Consider the following 13,418-nt stretch of genomic DNA (forward strand, 5'->3'; position numbering starts at 1 on the left):
AATTGCACATTACAGCCATGGCTTGGGGGATCCTCATCACTCCGGGGAGTAAGGTGGAGCAGCATAATCAGCCATGTTGTTGAGTTCATGTACCACACTGCAACTCAGTGCGCTGTGATGGTTGCGTAAGTCACAGATGTTCTACCATTGGGCGGTTTTCCCTGCAGCCTCCCAGAACAAAGATGCGGCTATCAATTAATGAGACGCTGAAGCTGTTGGGAGTGTGCAGCATGGGACCTGGCTGTGCCAGGGGGGGGGTCGTTGGCCTCGACAAACCTGACAAGCGAGCATCCATCGCTCCCACAGACCCGCATGACCAAAAAAAAAGGGACTTTGTTAGTATTTTTCCGTTTTTGAGGAAGACTTTGATGAGTTTATAAAAGTTGTGGGCATTTGACTGGATAAAGTTATGAAGCAGTAAAGTGAAGAACAAACAAACTACAAAATAAACCCTGAATATAATTTTTAGGGGCCAGATCTGTTGAGCAAAGACAAGATCAGTTTTGTCGTTTGACATCCTAAAATGAAAAGAAAACAAGCTGATGCTGTGCTATTTTTGAATGTCTTTCCATATTCCATTCCTAAATAATACAAAATACACTGTAACAACCAATACAGTAGAAAAAAATTCATAATGTAAGAATTTTGGCCTTTTTCAATATAATAAAGCCCATAAAATAACTTGCCCACTGTATCAAGATCTTTGTTTCAATTTCAATTCTAAAGGGATGTTCAACAATGCAGTCCAGGAAAAGCACAAAACTCTCTGGGTCATTTAATTCACTCTAATCCAACATATCAACACTAACCTAATGTGATTATGAATACTGTAGCCTTTAACAAAAGCTCATGGACATTCGTCAGTTAACAGAGGCAAACCTTTGTTCAATTTATTGGCATAAACATGAGCTATAAGTTTATAATTATTACAAAGGACAGTTAAAGTACGCCAATTATTTAAAATTAACTTATCTTTATTTGGTTTGAGTATTAATGTAATAAGGCCAGGTTTACTTCGTTAATTCACACCATTTATGAGGAAGCGTTGCTCGTGCACTGTTGATCTTGAACACTCTTGGATCGTGACGAAATCGTCACCCAACACGTCACGACTTTGCGACCACGCGCATGCGCACTCGGCTCCGACGCTGATGCAAGAGATTTTCTTCTCCGCGGTGTGGGACCGATCGTGGAATCAAAAGTAGCTCCATTTGTGCCACTTACATCCCGCAAACATGTCAGGAGACGAGGTATGTCATTACTATTCAGTCCTTGGCGGTGCTCAGAGTTGTGGCGTGCGTTTCCGCGCGTTTTGAGCTCTCCGCGGGGTTTGAGGATGACTTTGGGCCTCTCTGTACGCCGCGGCTCTCACATGGCTGCAGCCCGGCTAACGGCGGCCTGAGCCCGAAGAACGGCCAGAAAACACCCAGCTCGGTGTACAATCTCCATTTACCGCATCGTTTGTGTTGTTTAGACCCTCCGTGGTTCATCCATCCGCCTTGTCGCGGCCACTGGATGAATAAATCCGCGGGTTTGAGATGCTAAGTAGCGTTAGCTGCCCATTAACTGAGCAACGGCGCTAAAACACACCGAGAGCAGGAATCAATTCAGGTGTCAGCTGGGTGATGTGCTTTAAATTAAATGGATAGTTTTCCTTCAGTTTGTCCGTATTTGAGGAAATATATTCTCCATTGTTTTAATGTTAAAGGTTGATGTCGTTTTTTTGTGCAACAAGGATTAAAAAATCATTCAGTAGTAACCTGCACTGTTTAATATGAGCTCAACAGAGACCTTGATCGAGGCCTGCATGATGATCTGAGATGTTTTATCAGATTTTGAAAGGTCACATTTGTAAAAACACTTTTTAGAAACATAAATAACGAGAAGTGGTGGTTGATCTTTTTTTCTTTCCTCATGAAGAACTTTGACCAAAGTGACATCTGATTGAACATCTGATTAATGAACTCTCAACATTCTCTTGTCAAAACAAAACTTGACTAATTCCCATGTACAGCTGCTGAATATATTGCAAAGATATTATTAACAGCAACATCAGCACGCAGAAGAAAGCCATGGGGGAAACAATGGTGATTTAAAGTGACTCCATTGTCATTATGAAAGAAGAGAAATTATGCTGCAACAGTGATGCAATTAAAAACCAATTGGCCCACGGTCCTTATTGGTTCCTATGGAGGGGTCACAAGGCAAAAATCTGCAGCACAGAAATCAACGAGACTGTGGCTATGGATTTAATTTAAAAAGCTGACTGTGTGTAATTTCAGATCAATTTGATTCCAGTGCATGTAACTCTTGTTTATATTCTCAAAATGTGCACCTTAATGTATTTAGGGTTATCAAATATAGTGGTTAAATGACCTGAACCGTCCCATCACAGATTTTGTGAAAATGGAAATGGGGACCAACATCAAGCTAAACACCAAAAAAAGGCTCATTAGTTCCAATGAGTTTGAGATTGCATTTATATAATTGACATTTGTCAAGTTTAATTAACAATACTCTAATTATGGTTAATGTGACGGTTATCTTTTTTTTTTCTTCTTCAGATGATTTTCGATCCCAACATGACCAAGAAGAAGAAGAAGAAGAAGAAGCCCTTCATGCTGGATGAAGAAGGAGGAGAAGGGGTGGGAGGAGAGGAGGCCAAAGAGGTGGAGGCCAAGGAGGCTGAGCCAGAGGCTGGAGAGGATAAGGAGATGGATCTAGATGAAGATGAAGGCAGGAAGAAAGGTGGGAATAAACCTGAAACGTCAAGTTTGGCTGTATTCTTCTCTTAAAGAAAGCTATATTTTACTCAGTTAGTTCAGAGTCAAATATGAGTTCCTTTTGTTCATCCCATAGAGCCGTCGGATGACCTGAATGACCTGAACTTCTTCAATCAGAAGAAAAAGAAGAAGAAACCCAAGAAAGTTTTTGAGAATGACATCGAGGAGGGATTGAAGGTCAGTCTGCGCTTTACTCTCTTTGCTGTGTCTGATGTTTGTCACCTCTGTTCAAAGTAATCACTGCTCTCACCTGTGTGCTCCAAACAAGGAGCTGAAGATAGAGGGAGAGCAGACGGAGGTGGTGGAGGAGGACAACCTGGATCTGATGCTCCCCACCAAAAAGAAGAAGTCAAAGAAAGTAGAGTTTGACGAGGGCGAGCCTCTGGAGAAAGACGACGGTAGGATTTCAACGCGGCCTCTTTAAAGAGCTGAGATCGCGTGTGTGGTGATGACACGTTTGCGTAATGCGTCTGCAGCACTGGAGGATGACGAGGGGAAGAACAACGACGGGATCTCCTTCAGCTCCTCCACAGGGCCGGCCTGGGCAGGCTCGGAAAGAGACTACACGTACGATGAGGTGAGGCGGAAGGAAGGAGGAGTACTGAAGGAGCTGATTTTATCGTCTGCATGTAGGAATTTCCTCTTTAGCTGAACAAAATAGTTTGTTTGTGGGTTTTTTTCCCCCGTTATTTTCTGTGTGCTTTAAAACATCAAAAGTTATCCCATGGTCAAACAGTGACTCCAATCAATTGATCCTATTAACCAAATAAAAGGTTCTGATAAGTCCTATGAAATCCAGTAACTCTTACACACCTATTCTGACAAAGCTAAACTTATCTCCTCCCCTGTTTATAATTCCTACACTATTCAGAAACTACCACAAACCAGAGAAAGAGCATTTTGTAGCACAGCGGCTCCTGGGACTTCTGTAGGGCGACTCTTAAATTACAGCGTCATCGTGTATTTGTTACATCTGCTTCTCAGTTCATTCACCAACACATAATGTTGATCAATAACCTGCCTGATATTGAAAAACGGAGCAGAAGCACTTATTCATTGCACATTTTTGGGAAGTGTCCAGCCATGAAATCCAAATAAAACCAATTTTGCTGAATCTAGTTTCAGGCAAGTTAATGACATGCCTCCTTTTTGTTGTATTAACCTTGTAAGCACAGTCTATCATTCCATCAAATTTAAAGCACTGTGTGGATCAAGGCATTTTAATCAAATATTCCAGGTGAAATGCAGTCAATAAAAAGTTGGGTTTCAGCTCCTTTGAGTAGTTTACTTGTTCTTAGTATCTCCCCCCCCCCCCCCCCTTTTATTTCTCATAACAAAAAGCCTGTTGTTCTTAGTTACTACTGTAATAATTTATGTTGCTCTGAACATGTGACCTTTACTCACCATTGATCCTGAGCTTCATTTAATATAAAAATGAACTTGACGCCTGTATTGTCCTGCTAATGAAGTTACTCAGGATTCCATGTGGCGTAGCTGCTGTGAAAAGTGTTCTGTAATTTTACATTTAACTCAAATTTTCCCTATTTTGATGGTCTGCGGTTTTGACAACCAAAGCATATTTCATAGGGAACACACACTTTGCTGTTCAGGTGTGTTGTGCAATATTTACCGGGGAAATAAAAGACATGCTCACGAGCCACAGTCACTCAAAGTGAACCGTTCCCCTCAGCTCCTGAACCGAGTCTTCAACATCATGAGGGAGAAGAACCCGGACATGGTGGCTGGAGAGAAGAGGAAGTTTGTGATGAAGCCTCCTCAGGTGGTCCGAGTGGGAACCAAGAAAACCTCCTTCGTCAACTTCACAGACATCTGTAAACTGTGAGGCCCCCCCCCCCCCCCCCGCGGCATCTCTCAAGTCCTTTAACTACAGTTTAATCTCCTGAAATGTGCTGCGTCACTCTGTGAATCTCAACTTTCCCTTCCCTTTGTTGCAGGTTGCATCGTCAGCCCAAACATCTGCTCGCGTTTCTGCTGGCTGAGCTGGGAACCAGGTAACGTCAGAGTGTCGCGGAAACTCTGCGTTTGTTTGTGAGAGTGTCGTCTGTAACGTGGCTCTTGTGCCTTTTCTGTCGACAGCGGCTCCATAGATGGAAACAACCAGCTTGTGATCAAGGGCAGATTTCAACAGAAACAAATAGAAAATGTGTTGAGAAGATATATCAGTAAGTAGAAACCTGGCTCTCTGCTCAGATTGAGGAGGAGGAATGGTTTCGTTTCAATTCGCGTGTCTCTTCTCGCCCCTGCAGAGGAATACGTGACGTGTCACACCTGCCGCTCCCCAGAGACCATCCTGCAGAAGGACACGCGTCTCTACTTCCTGCAGTGTGAGACGTGCCACTCTCGCTGCTCCGTCGCCAGCATCAAGACCGGTTTCCAGGCTGTGACGGGCAAGAGGGCGCAGCTCCGCGCCAAAGCCAACTAGCGGCCATGAAAACTGGGCTCGCCCCCTCTTGTCCCGGCCCTCACTCTTTCCCCCCTCGAAGGGGGCCGGGGCAGGGGGTCGGACGCCCCCTCGATTTGCTAAAAGGACTCGCTGAATCGAACTGCGGGAGGGTTTGGCTGTTGTGTCGGTGTGTCGTGGCCTGAGCAGACGGGTGAGAGAGCATGTAAAGCTCACAGGATGGGCTTCAGGCAGCGTGAGTTGATGATGAGCACCACATGCACTGTTGGATGCATTTGATTTGTTTTGACTGATGGACCCTCCACTACTGGTTTCTTTTTTTCTCTCTCTCTCTTTTTCTCCATTTGCTGTGATTCTTGATTCCTCCAAGACGACCCTGATTTAACGGCTTCAATGCTTGATACTTTTAGTTTTTTTCCCCCTGCTTTACACCCACAGGAGTTTTTCGTCACATAAAAAAACATTTCTCCACACAATCAGCCAAATTCTAGTAAAGGCAAGTGAATCTACAATATCGTAGCTTGGTTGCTCTGGTAGTTACACCTTCAGTTGCTTCTTCCTGAAATCCATGTAGCCCATGTTAAACATTGTGCTCTTTTTCAGAAAAATTCCATGAAGTGGCTGCACAAAATGTTTTGTCTACACTATTTAAAGTAAAATCTGACTCTTCCAACCATAATACAAAAAGAATAATGTCTCTATAGGAGGCATTCAACAAAGATCTTTTGTTTTGAAGCAGAAAGTCAGATAGTTGATTACTTGAGACTTTTTAACTGGGAGCACCAACAATACAAGCGTGATGTGGAGATTGTGTGTGAGACTAAAATGAAGCAGTGCATTTGGTATCGTGGCATCGGTGAGCAATTGATTTCTGCGACATCAAATCAGCAGATCTTAATAGAAAGTGGAAGTTCAGCCAGAGCCATCAAAAGAATAAATGAAAATGTCTAGCACTCCTTGTGCTGATGCGCCGCCCCTGAAAAATAAAGAATATAAACCCATCTTGTGAGCAGGCTCCTTGAGTCGCTCTCCTCCTCCAGGCTCACGGTCTTTCCTCTCATTCATGAAATATACACCACAAACACAGATTTGAGTTTACGTTCAACAATGTTGGCCACATGATACGGATTCAGTTTTTGTGCGAGAGCAATTTGAACATGAAGGTCTGGTCAAACATTTTAAAAACCTGGTTTTTACAAAAATAAAATGCTCTACTCTCCACCATTTAGTATGCATTTGCTTTATTGTTGCTTGTGTGATGAAACTGATCAATGGTAAAAAATTTGAAATTCTACTGACGTACATCTGATGTTTCTTCCGACTCTAGCATATTTTTTAGACTTGTTTTTTTGTTTTTTGTCCCTGTGTGGTTTCAGATTTTGCAACTATCTCGCTGAGAGTCACGGGCATGTAGAGCTGAACCCAGTCAGGTCACATCCTGGACAAATCACAAGTTCATCACAGCATAAATACACACCAGCAACTTCAGAGTTTTCAATTGACCTCGAATGCATGTTTTGGAATATGGAAGTAAATGCATGCACTCACTGAAAAACCACCACGGATTACTTTTATGGAAGCTATACTTGAAACGCCCAACACTGAAGTTAACCCTGGATTAATTCATAAGAAAACAGTTTTGATGCTTTTGTTTCTGAATCGTGGACAAAAATAAGTGAAGGCATAAAAGTGAATAAAGACACAAAACTTTCAGTCTAAACTTCCATTTTACCTGGGATGTTATTGCAAATATGATAAACAATGCAATAAAGAAAAGCAATATTTGTTAACCTGTGCAAGGAATCATAATGCAACCAATACTCAATGATAATCATGAGTGAAAAAAGTGTTTTATGAAGTATATACACAAGCAAAAAGTATCACATGCTTTTCAATCTAATTAGAAATGCAGTCATGCGATTACCTGCATAAAAATACCAGAAAAGGTTAATTTGAATGAATATTAGTTGGACCTTGTGAATTTTTCAGATTTAATTCAATTGCAGCTAGTATAATGAAACCTATATTGAACACATGATTTTGATTAAGTTTATTACTAATAAATTATTAGTATTTAGGTCAATATTCTAATTTCCTTAGAAAACGAACTCAGTGCCTTTGACGCTGATTGGTTGGCTGTGTCGTAAGCCCCACCTGCTTGCGGAGCAATGGGCTTGACGCTGATTGGTTGACTGCGCTGGATGCCCCGCCCGCTTTCAGAGCGTCTCTGTACGGAATCGGCGGTACTGGCGTCGAGTTTACCCGCGAGCTGTAGAGAAAGACGAAAAAACTGATAACAATGCCGCGAGTTTACATCGGACGGCTGAGCTTTCATGTTCGAGAAAAGGACATCCAGCGATTTTTCAGTGGATATGGAAAACTCATGGAGATAGACTTAAAAAACGGGTAAGCATTTTGTGGACATGCGAGTGTGGCTAGCAACTTCCAGTTAGCATCGATGCTAAGTGTACGTGCGGACGACGTCACCACGAGCTGTTCACCGTTTGACGCTTTTTCTTTCGTGCAAATGCAATGTATTTTATCATTTAGGTGAGCTCGTGACACGATTAAGGTGCCTTCATTCAAAACGTGGCCAGTGTGGACTACTTCGACATTGTATCTGAAGCGTGTTCGTTTCTATTAGGAAAGTGTCGCATGGCCAACATGGCGTCTTTTTATTTGCTCCTGCGTGGGCCAAGCTAACGTGAACTAGCCCGTGGCTTCGTTGTCGCCCGCAGAGCGTTTCGGGATTGTTTCTTCTTACAATTCTGGTTTAATGTGAGCTTCTCCTTTTTGCAGGTACGGGTTCGTGGAGTTTGAAGACAACCGGGACGCCGACGACGCGGTGTACGAGCTGAACGGGAAGGACCTGTGTGGGGAGCCGGTCATCGTGGAGCATGCCCGGGGGCCGCGGCGAGATCGGGACGGCTACGGTGGGGGTTACTCGGGTGGTGGGCGCAGTAAGTGCAGACTATTACAAGATACCCTGTCTTCCCCCTTTTCGCCCGGGGTAGGGTTTCGATGCGGGCTGCACTCACAGAATCGTTGTGTTGTACTGACGGTAATGTGGAAACTAGCTGCTCAAGTTCCTATTATAGTCTTGCCACATAGTAAGCTATGTAATTATTTTTAAAGTGGATGTTGAGTCGCCTGTATGTTAATTACGATTAGCTATGTGGAATAGGCTCAAAATTATGTAATGGGCAGCCTTTTTATTCACATAATGAAGTTAAATATGTCGAATAGTCGTCTGCCGTGCAGTTATGCGTGTTTGTGACCTGCAGGTTTCGTGCTCCACTTCAGTGATCATGGGCCACACGTGATTGCTCAGTGGTTCAGTATCTGCAAGGAGCAACAATCTGCAAGCCACAGCCATTAGTGATCAGAGCAGAGAAGGCTTCAGATTAGCTCTCTATAAGTAGACAAGGCGTGGATTTCCAGTTTTGATGTTTACACCACAATATCAAAAGCAAATAACACATTGAGCTAGTTCAGTATTAGTTGAATCTGTTGGACTAGACTAACATTTTCATGTGAAATGTGTATATATTTATATATATATATATATATATCTTCTTTTTTTACTTTGGTACGTATTTTTTTCATCTTCAACATTAACAAAGTCCTTGATGTTTCAATTTGAAAGAGTCCAGTTGCGGGCTGAGGCTGAGAGTCCATTGAGGCTAAAGATGACTGGCTAAGATGACTGCCTGTCCCGTTTGGCCTTGGCTTTCACCTTACAATGTGTGTGTGACCTTTGCCCCCCCTTGATCCTTGGCTGACCTAACCGGAAGCCATGATGACAGCATCCTTTTGCCAATAGACCAGGGGTGATGGTGAGAATTGCCATTGGTTTCTATGTTGACAGCAAACATAAGTGGATCGGCTCTAGTAAAATCAAATAAAAAGAACCTTACACTTTTAAAGATATGTAAGTGCAAAACATGATTGACATTTCATATTACTATTACCAAAAGATTGGTGTCTTTACACCATGCTTTCTTAATTACACTGAGCAGTGTCCTTGACCGCAACCTTTGTTGGGTGCATCTTTTCTGTTTGTGTTACAGGGTTCAGAGGTCTTGAAAGAACATCACTGTCCATTTGTTTAAGCAGCTAAGGCATCACAGTGTGATGTACTGGAGTCAGACATGCTTTGTATTGCCGGAAACAGATGCAGTGGTGTTCTTTGCAGCAGAAAACAACTCAAAATGCTGAACAATACAAACTTTAAAGAGCCGTGCAGTGGCTTGTAGATCACTATCTGAAGCTTTGTGTTTGAGAAAATGGGATCATAGGGCCGCCTTTCAATATTCAATTAAAATTGATATCACCTTGGACCTGGAAAATCACTAGCTTTGTGTTCACTTGATAGCCCAGATTTGTAATTATTTTAAAGCCTGTTCAGCTTGGATGTTTCTGACTTTTGTTCCCGTGCTGTTGTTTTTGAAGGTAGCGGCGGTTATAGCAGCCGGACCCGTACTGGCAGAGAGAAGTACGGACCTCCTGTCCGTACTGAGTACCGCCTCATCGTGGAGAACTTGTCCAGTCGCTGCAGCTGGCAGGACCTCAAGGTGAGCAGCTCAACTCAAACCTTTGTCTTTGGAGTTTTGTGCCGTCTGTGGCGATCAACGAAATGAAACTAAATGCTTTTGTGTCTACTAGGATTTTATGCGGCAGGCAGGTGAGGTGACGTATGCCGACGCCCATAAAGAACGCACCAATGAGGGCGTGATTGAGTTCAGGAGTCAATCCGACATGAAGAGGGCTCTGGACAAGCTGGACGGCACAGACATCAACGGGCGGAAGATTCGCCTGGTGGAGGATCGACATCGTAAGCGAAGGTCCTACTCTGGCAGTCGCTCCAGGTGGGTTTCATGCCAGCTGCGCTTGAAGCTGTCGGTGCATGTTGGTCGTTTATAGAACTCACGTTTTTGACTCTTGTCGCCATCCCCAGATCTCGTAGTCGCCGTCGCTCCAGGAGCAGGAGTCACAGAAGCTCGAGGAGCCGCTCCAGGAGTCGCTCCAGGTGAGGGGGGGTATTTTCAAGAAAACTGCACAATGAGAGTAAATCCAGTAGGACTATAGTTTTCACAAACTACACACCCGGGCTTTTGTTTTACTTCCTTCAATTAAATGTTTCAAAACATTTGATCTTTTTGTCTTATTTTAATTGTACTGTGCACCTCAAGAGTTTCATTTTAATTTAGTTGTGCTTGTACAACGACTAAGTTATTACATTTTATTTACAGATCTCGATCCCGCAGTGACAAGAGGCGTCAACATTCCCGCTCCAGGTCTGGGAGGAAGTCTCGTTCTAAGTCGGGAGAAAGGAAATCTCGCCGGTCTCGTTCTCACTCCGGCAAGTCCAAGTCTCGCTCACGCTCTCAGAAATCTCGCTCTCGTTCGGCCGACCGGAAATCTAAGTCCCGCTCAAAGAGCCGCTCCAAGGTGAAGTCGGAGCGAGGTTCTCGCAGTCGATCAAAGGAGATGTCGGCAGACAAAAAATCCCGCAGTCGTTCAGCTTCCCCGGTGGAAAACGGAAAGGAGGAGTGCGCCGTCAAATCTGCTTCCCGCTCTCCGTCTCCGTCCCCACAGGAGGAGGACCGCCGCTCCAAGTCCGGAGAGAAACGTTCAGTCTCTCGCTCCAGGTCCCGCTCGCGGTCTAGATCAGCGTCTCAGGATTAGTGGAGGTGTTTTTCTTACTGTTGAACATGATCTTCATGCTGTACATAGCGAGCAGTGTTATAACAGGCTTATGCTTCCTGACTGGTCTACTTTTCTCCCTCAGGTCTTCATTTGTCTTTTAACATGTTACATGTGCAGATTGCACACCAGTGGGATGAGCTGTTTTGAAAAGGCTTGGATAAGCTGCCTCATTGCATTAAAATCTGTTTGAATCATTAAAACGTGGTGTTGCAAAAATATTGAAAGCTATGACATGGAATCAATGAATCCACAAATTTGATTAACATCCATTCTCATTGACAGGTGTTGGAGCTTTGTAAACATCAGTTGAGCTCACTTTTCCTCCGTTTGCAGCATAATTCTGGGGAGTTTGCAGATTGATTGAGCGGTTAACGACCATTTTAATTGTCTCTGATCCACAGATGTCAGTTTTGTTTTGTTATTCTGTGGTGATTGGGGGAGAAAAGTAGCATCTGGTCGCAGCACTGCAGTCGGTTTTGTTCCCCCCCTTTTTTGATCAGCAGGTTTCACACTCGCTTTTTCTGGGACTGTCAGCCTTTGTGTTTAACAATGTCTGGCTCGGATGCAAGAGCTCGTACCACCACAGAACTTATTTACAAGGAACTTGGGTTTGTGTTTCATGTAAAAACATCTGTCTTTGTAGGTGGTTCAATGAAATACCTTCTAACCTCGTGTACATACCACGTAATGGCCACACAGTTCGCAGCCATGTATTTTTTTTTTTTTTTTTGGCAAGTTAGTCTGGTTATCGGTTAAAATTTTGATAAAAGCTTCGATACCTCCAAGGCAGTATCCCACTTTTAATGCATTTCCCACACTGCTGACGGTAACGCCAGTGAACTCATTTCTTTTTTTTGCAGGATTAAGGTTTAGTTGGACTAGTTTATTAGGTTCATGCAGCGGTGGAGTTGAACTTGAAGGCTATATGCATTAAAATCTCTGAATTGGTCTGCTTGTTGGTGGAATAAATATCTTTCACTAAATAGTCATTCTGTTTTTGTGGAACAGATTTTTTTTTTTCCCTTAAATGAAATCTAATGTTTTCTTTGCAAATGTATGTTCAAATAAAAACCTTAAACTACATAGGGGTGTTGCCTTGCTTTGTGTCGCGATTACAAAAACCCCTGACTGCGGTATCGACATGACCTATATCCCGCTAATTATATAATAAATGCTCTTTCATTAAACGCGTGCAAAGCGTCAGATAAAGAAACACTATTGCTCCTGGAAACGGATGCTGAGTGGGTGCATTTGTTGTGAAACGGGGAGGTTTTGCGCCGTCTCCAGTGTGATCGATGGCGGCACTACATTATTTTCACTTATCGACCATTAGTGGAAGTGGATCGGCGGAGCTGGAAGTCTTTTTGGCGTTTCATTACAGCCCGACGAGCGGTGACTGTACTGTGGGCCGGCGCATGCGCACTCGCAGCCCCGGAGCCGCAGGAGATCAGAGCTGGTAAGCCAAATTTCAGTTCCTGACATCTGCAAACACGAATTAATTTCAAAATTGCAACTTTGCTGCGACAAAAGCACGCATTTATATATTTTATTCACAGCGGCCCCACAGGGACGAGCGTCAGTTTGTTTTTCTATATTTTTATTTATTTTTTTTCCTTTGGCTGAAGCGTTTCGCCGTTATGGATGTTATGAACCACAAAGCTTTTCCCATTTTAAATATATAAATCTGATTCCGGCGCCGGCGTGTGATTAACGTTCTCGACATTAACACATTTTTATTCCAAGAAGCGGCTGCGCCCCGGTTTCTGTTAATTTCCAAGCTGCTTGACGCTGTTAAGAGGTGAAAATGTTGCTCATTCATTAGAGATGTTGCTGGAGCGGCTGACAGCCTTCATTTTTTCCACAAAATGGGATTTTCACAGGAATTGAGAGACTGCTTTTACACATGTTTTGCCTCAAGGATTTCAGATCCTCCGCCATTTTAACTGAAATGCTGTATTTTAGTCTGGTTGTGTCTGTGTGTCTGTGTGTGGATGCTTGTGCGTAAATATTGGTGTGTCTCCATTATTGCCTGCTTTCATTGGAGGGTAATGGACGGCTGAGAAAAAAGTTATTCGAGGTCATGGTTTGTTTTGCAAGAATTTGGGGGGAAATTGGGGTTTGTTTGTCTTGTTGAGTGAAATCTCATGCAAAATTGGAAGTCTATATTCTAGTAAGTAATAACACTTGATTATAGATAAAGCCGAAGCCGATTCCGAAGCCTTCGAATTGCTAATTTTTTTTTCGAAACAAGTTTGAATAGAAGAAAAACAAAATGAGAAGTTTCTAATGAAGTTAATTTTCAATATTCCAACACCTCATATGACATTCATATTTAAAAATTTGGATTAATGAATACTCATCAAATGCTCATCAGTCAATAAAAAATGTATTTATCCTTTAAAAATGTATTTACAGGCTCAGATCATCATTGTTTCCATTATATACCATGTTTCATAAAAGTTCTAAGATGTGACGTGGGCCACATCACGATTGTGTGTGTTGGT

The 13,418-nt window shown here is 43.0% G+C and overlaps 2 protein-coding genes across 3 annotated transcripts; both read left to right on the top strand.

Moving 5' to 3' along the window:
* The first annotated feature begins 1,140 nt into the window (after positions 1-1,140).
* Positions 1,141-6,426, top strand: eif2s2 (eukaryotic translation initiation factor 2, subunit 2 beta). The gene is made up of 9 exons (XM_080496245.1): positions 1,141-1,250; positions 2,565-2,748; positions 2,860-2,960; positions 3,052-3,181; positions 3,260-3,360; positions 4,474-4,622; positions 4,739-4,795; positions 4,881-4,966; positions 5,051-6,426. The coding sequence occupies exons 1-9, from the start codon at positions 1,236-1,238 to the stop codon at positions 5,224-5,226; spliced, it is 999 nt and encodes a 332-aa protein (XP_080352371.1). The 5' UTR covers positions 1,141-1,235; the 3' UTR covers positions 5,227-6,426.
* A 1,016-nt stretch (positions 6,427-7,442) lies between these two features.
* Positions 7,443-11,997, top strand: LOC308130748 (putative splicing factor, arginine/serine-rich 2). Of its 2 annotated transcripts, none has more exons than XM_080497195.1 (6): positions 7,443-7,611; positions 8,005-8,165; positions 9,658-9,779; positions 9,871-10,073; positions 10,163-10,234; positions 10,458-11,997. In XM_080497195.1, the coding sequence occupies exons 1-6, from the start codon at positions 7,505-7,507 to the stop codon at positions 10,891-10,893; spliced, it is 1,101 nt and encodes a 366-aa protein (XP_080353321.1). In that variant the 5' UTR covers positions 7,443-7,504; the 3' UTR covers positions 10,894-11,997. The 2 variants fall into 2 exon arrangements, with proteins under 2 accessions (XP_080353321.1, XP_080353322.1); XM_080497196.1 differs by having other exon boundaries at positions 8,005-8,138.
* Positions 11,998-13,418: the final 1,421 nt, after the last annotated feature.

This window comes from Blennius ocellaris (assembly GCF_963422515.1).
Source record: "Blennius ocellaris genome assembly, chromosome: 5".
Classification (NCBI taxonomy): domain Eukaryota; kingdom Metazoa; phylum Chordata; class Actinopteri; order Blenniiformes; family Blenniidae; genus Blennius; species Blennius ocellaris.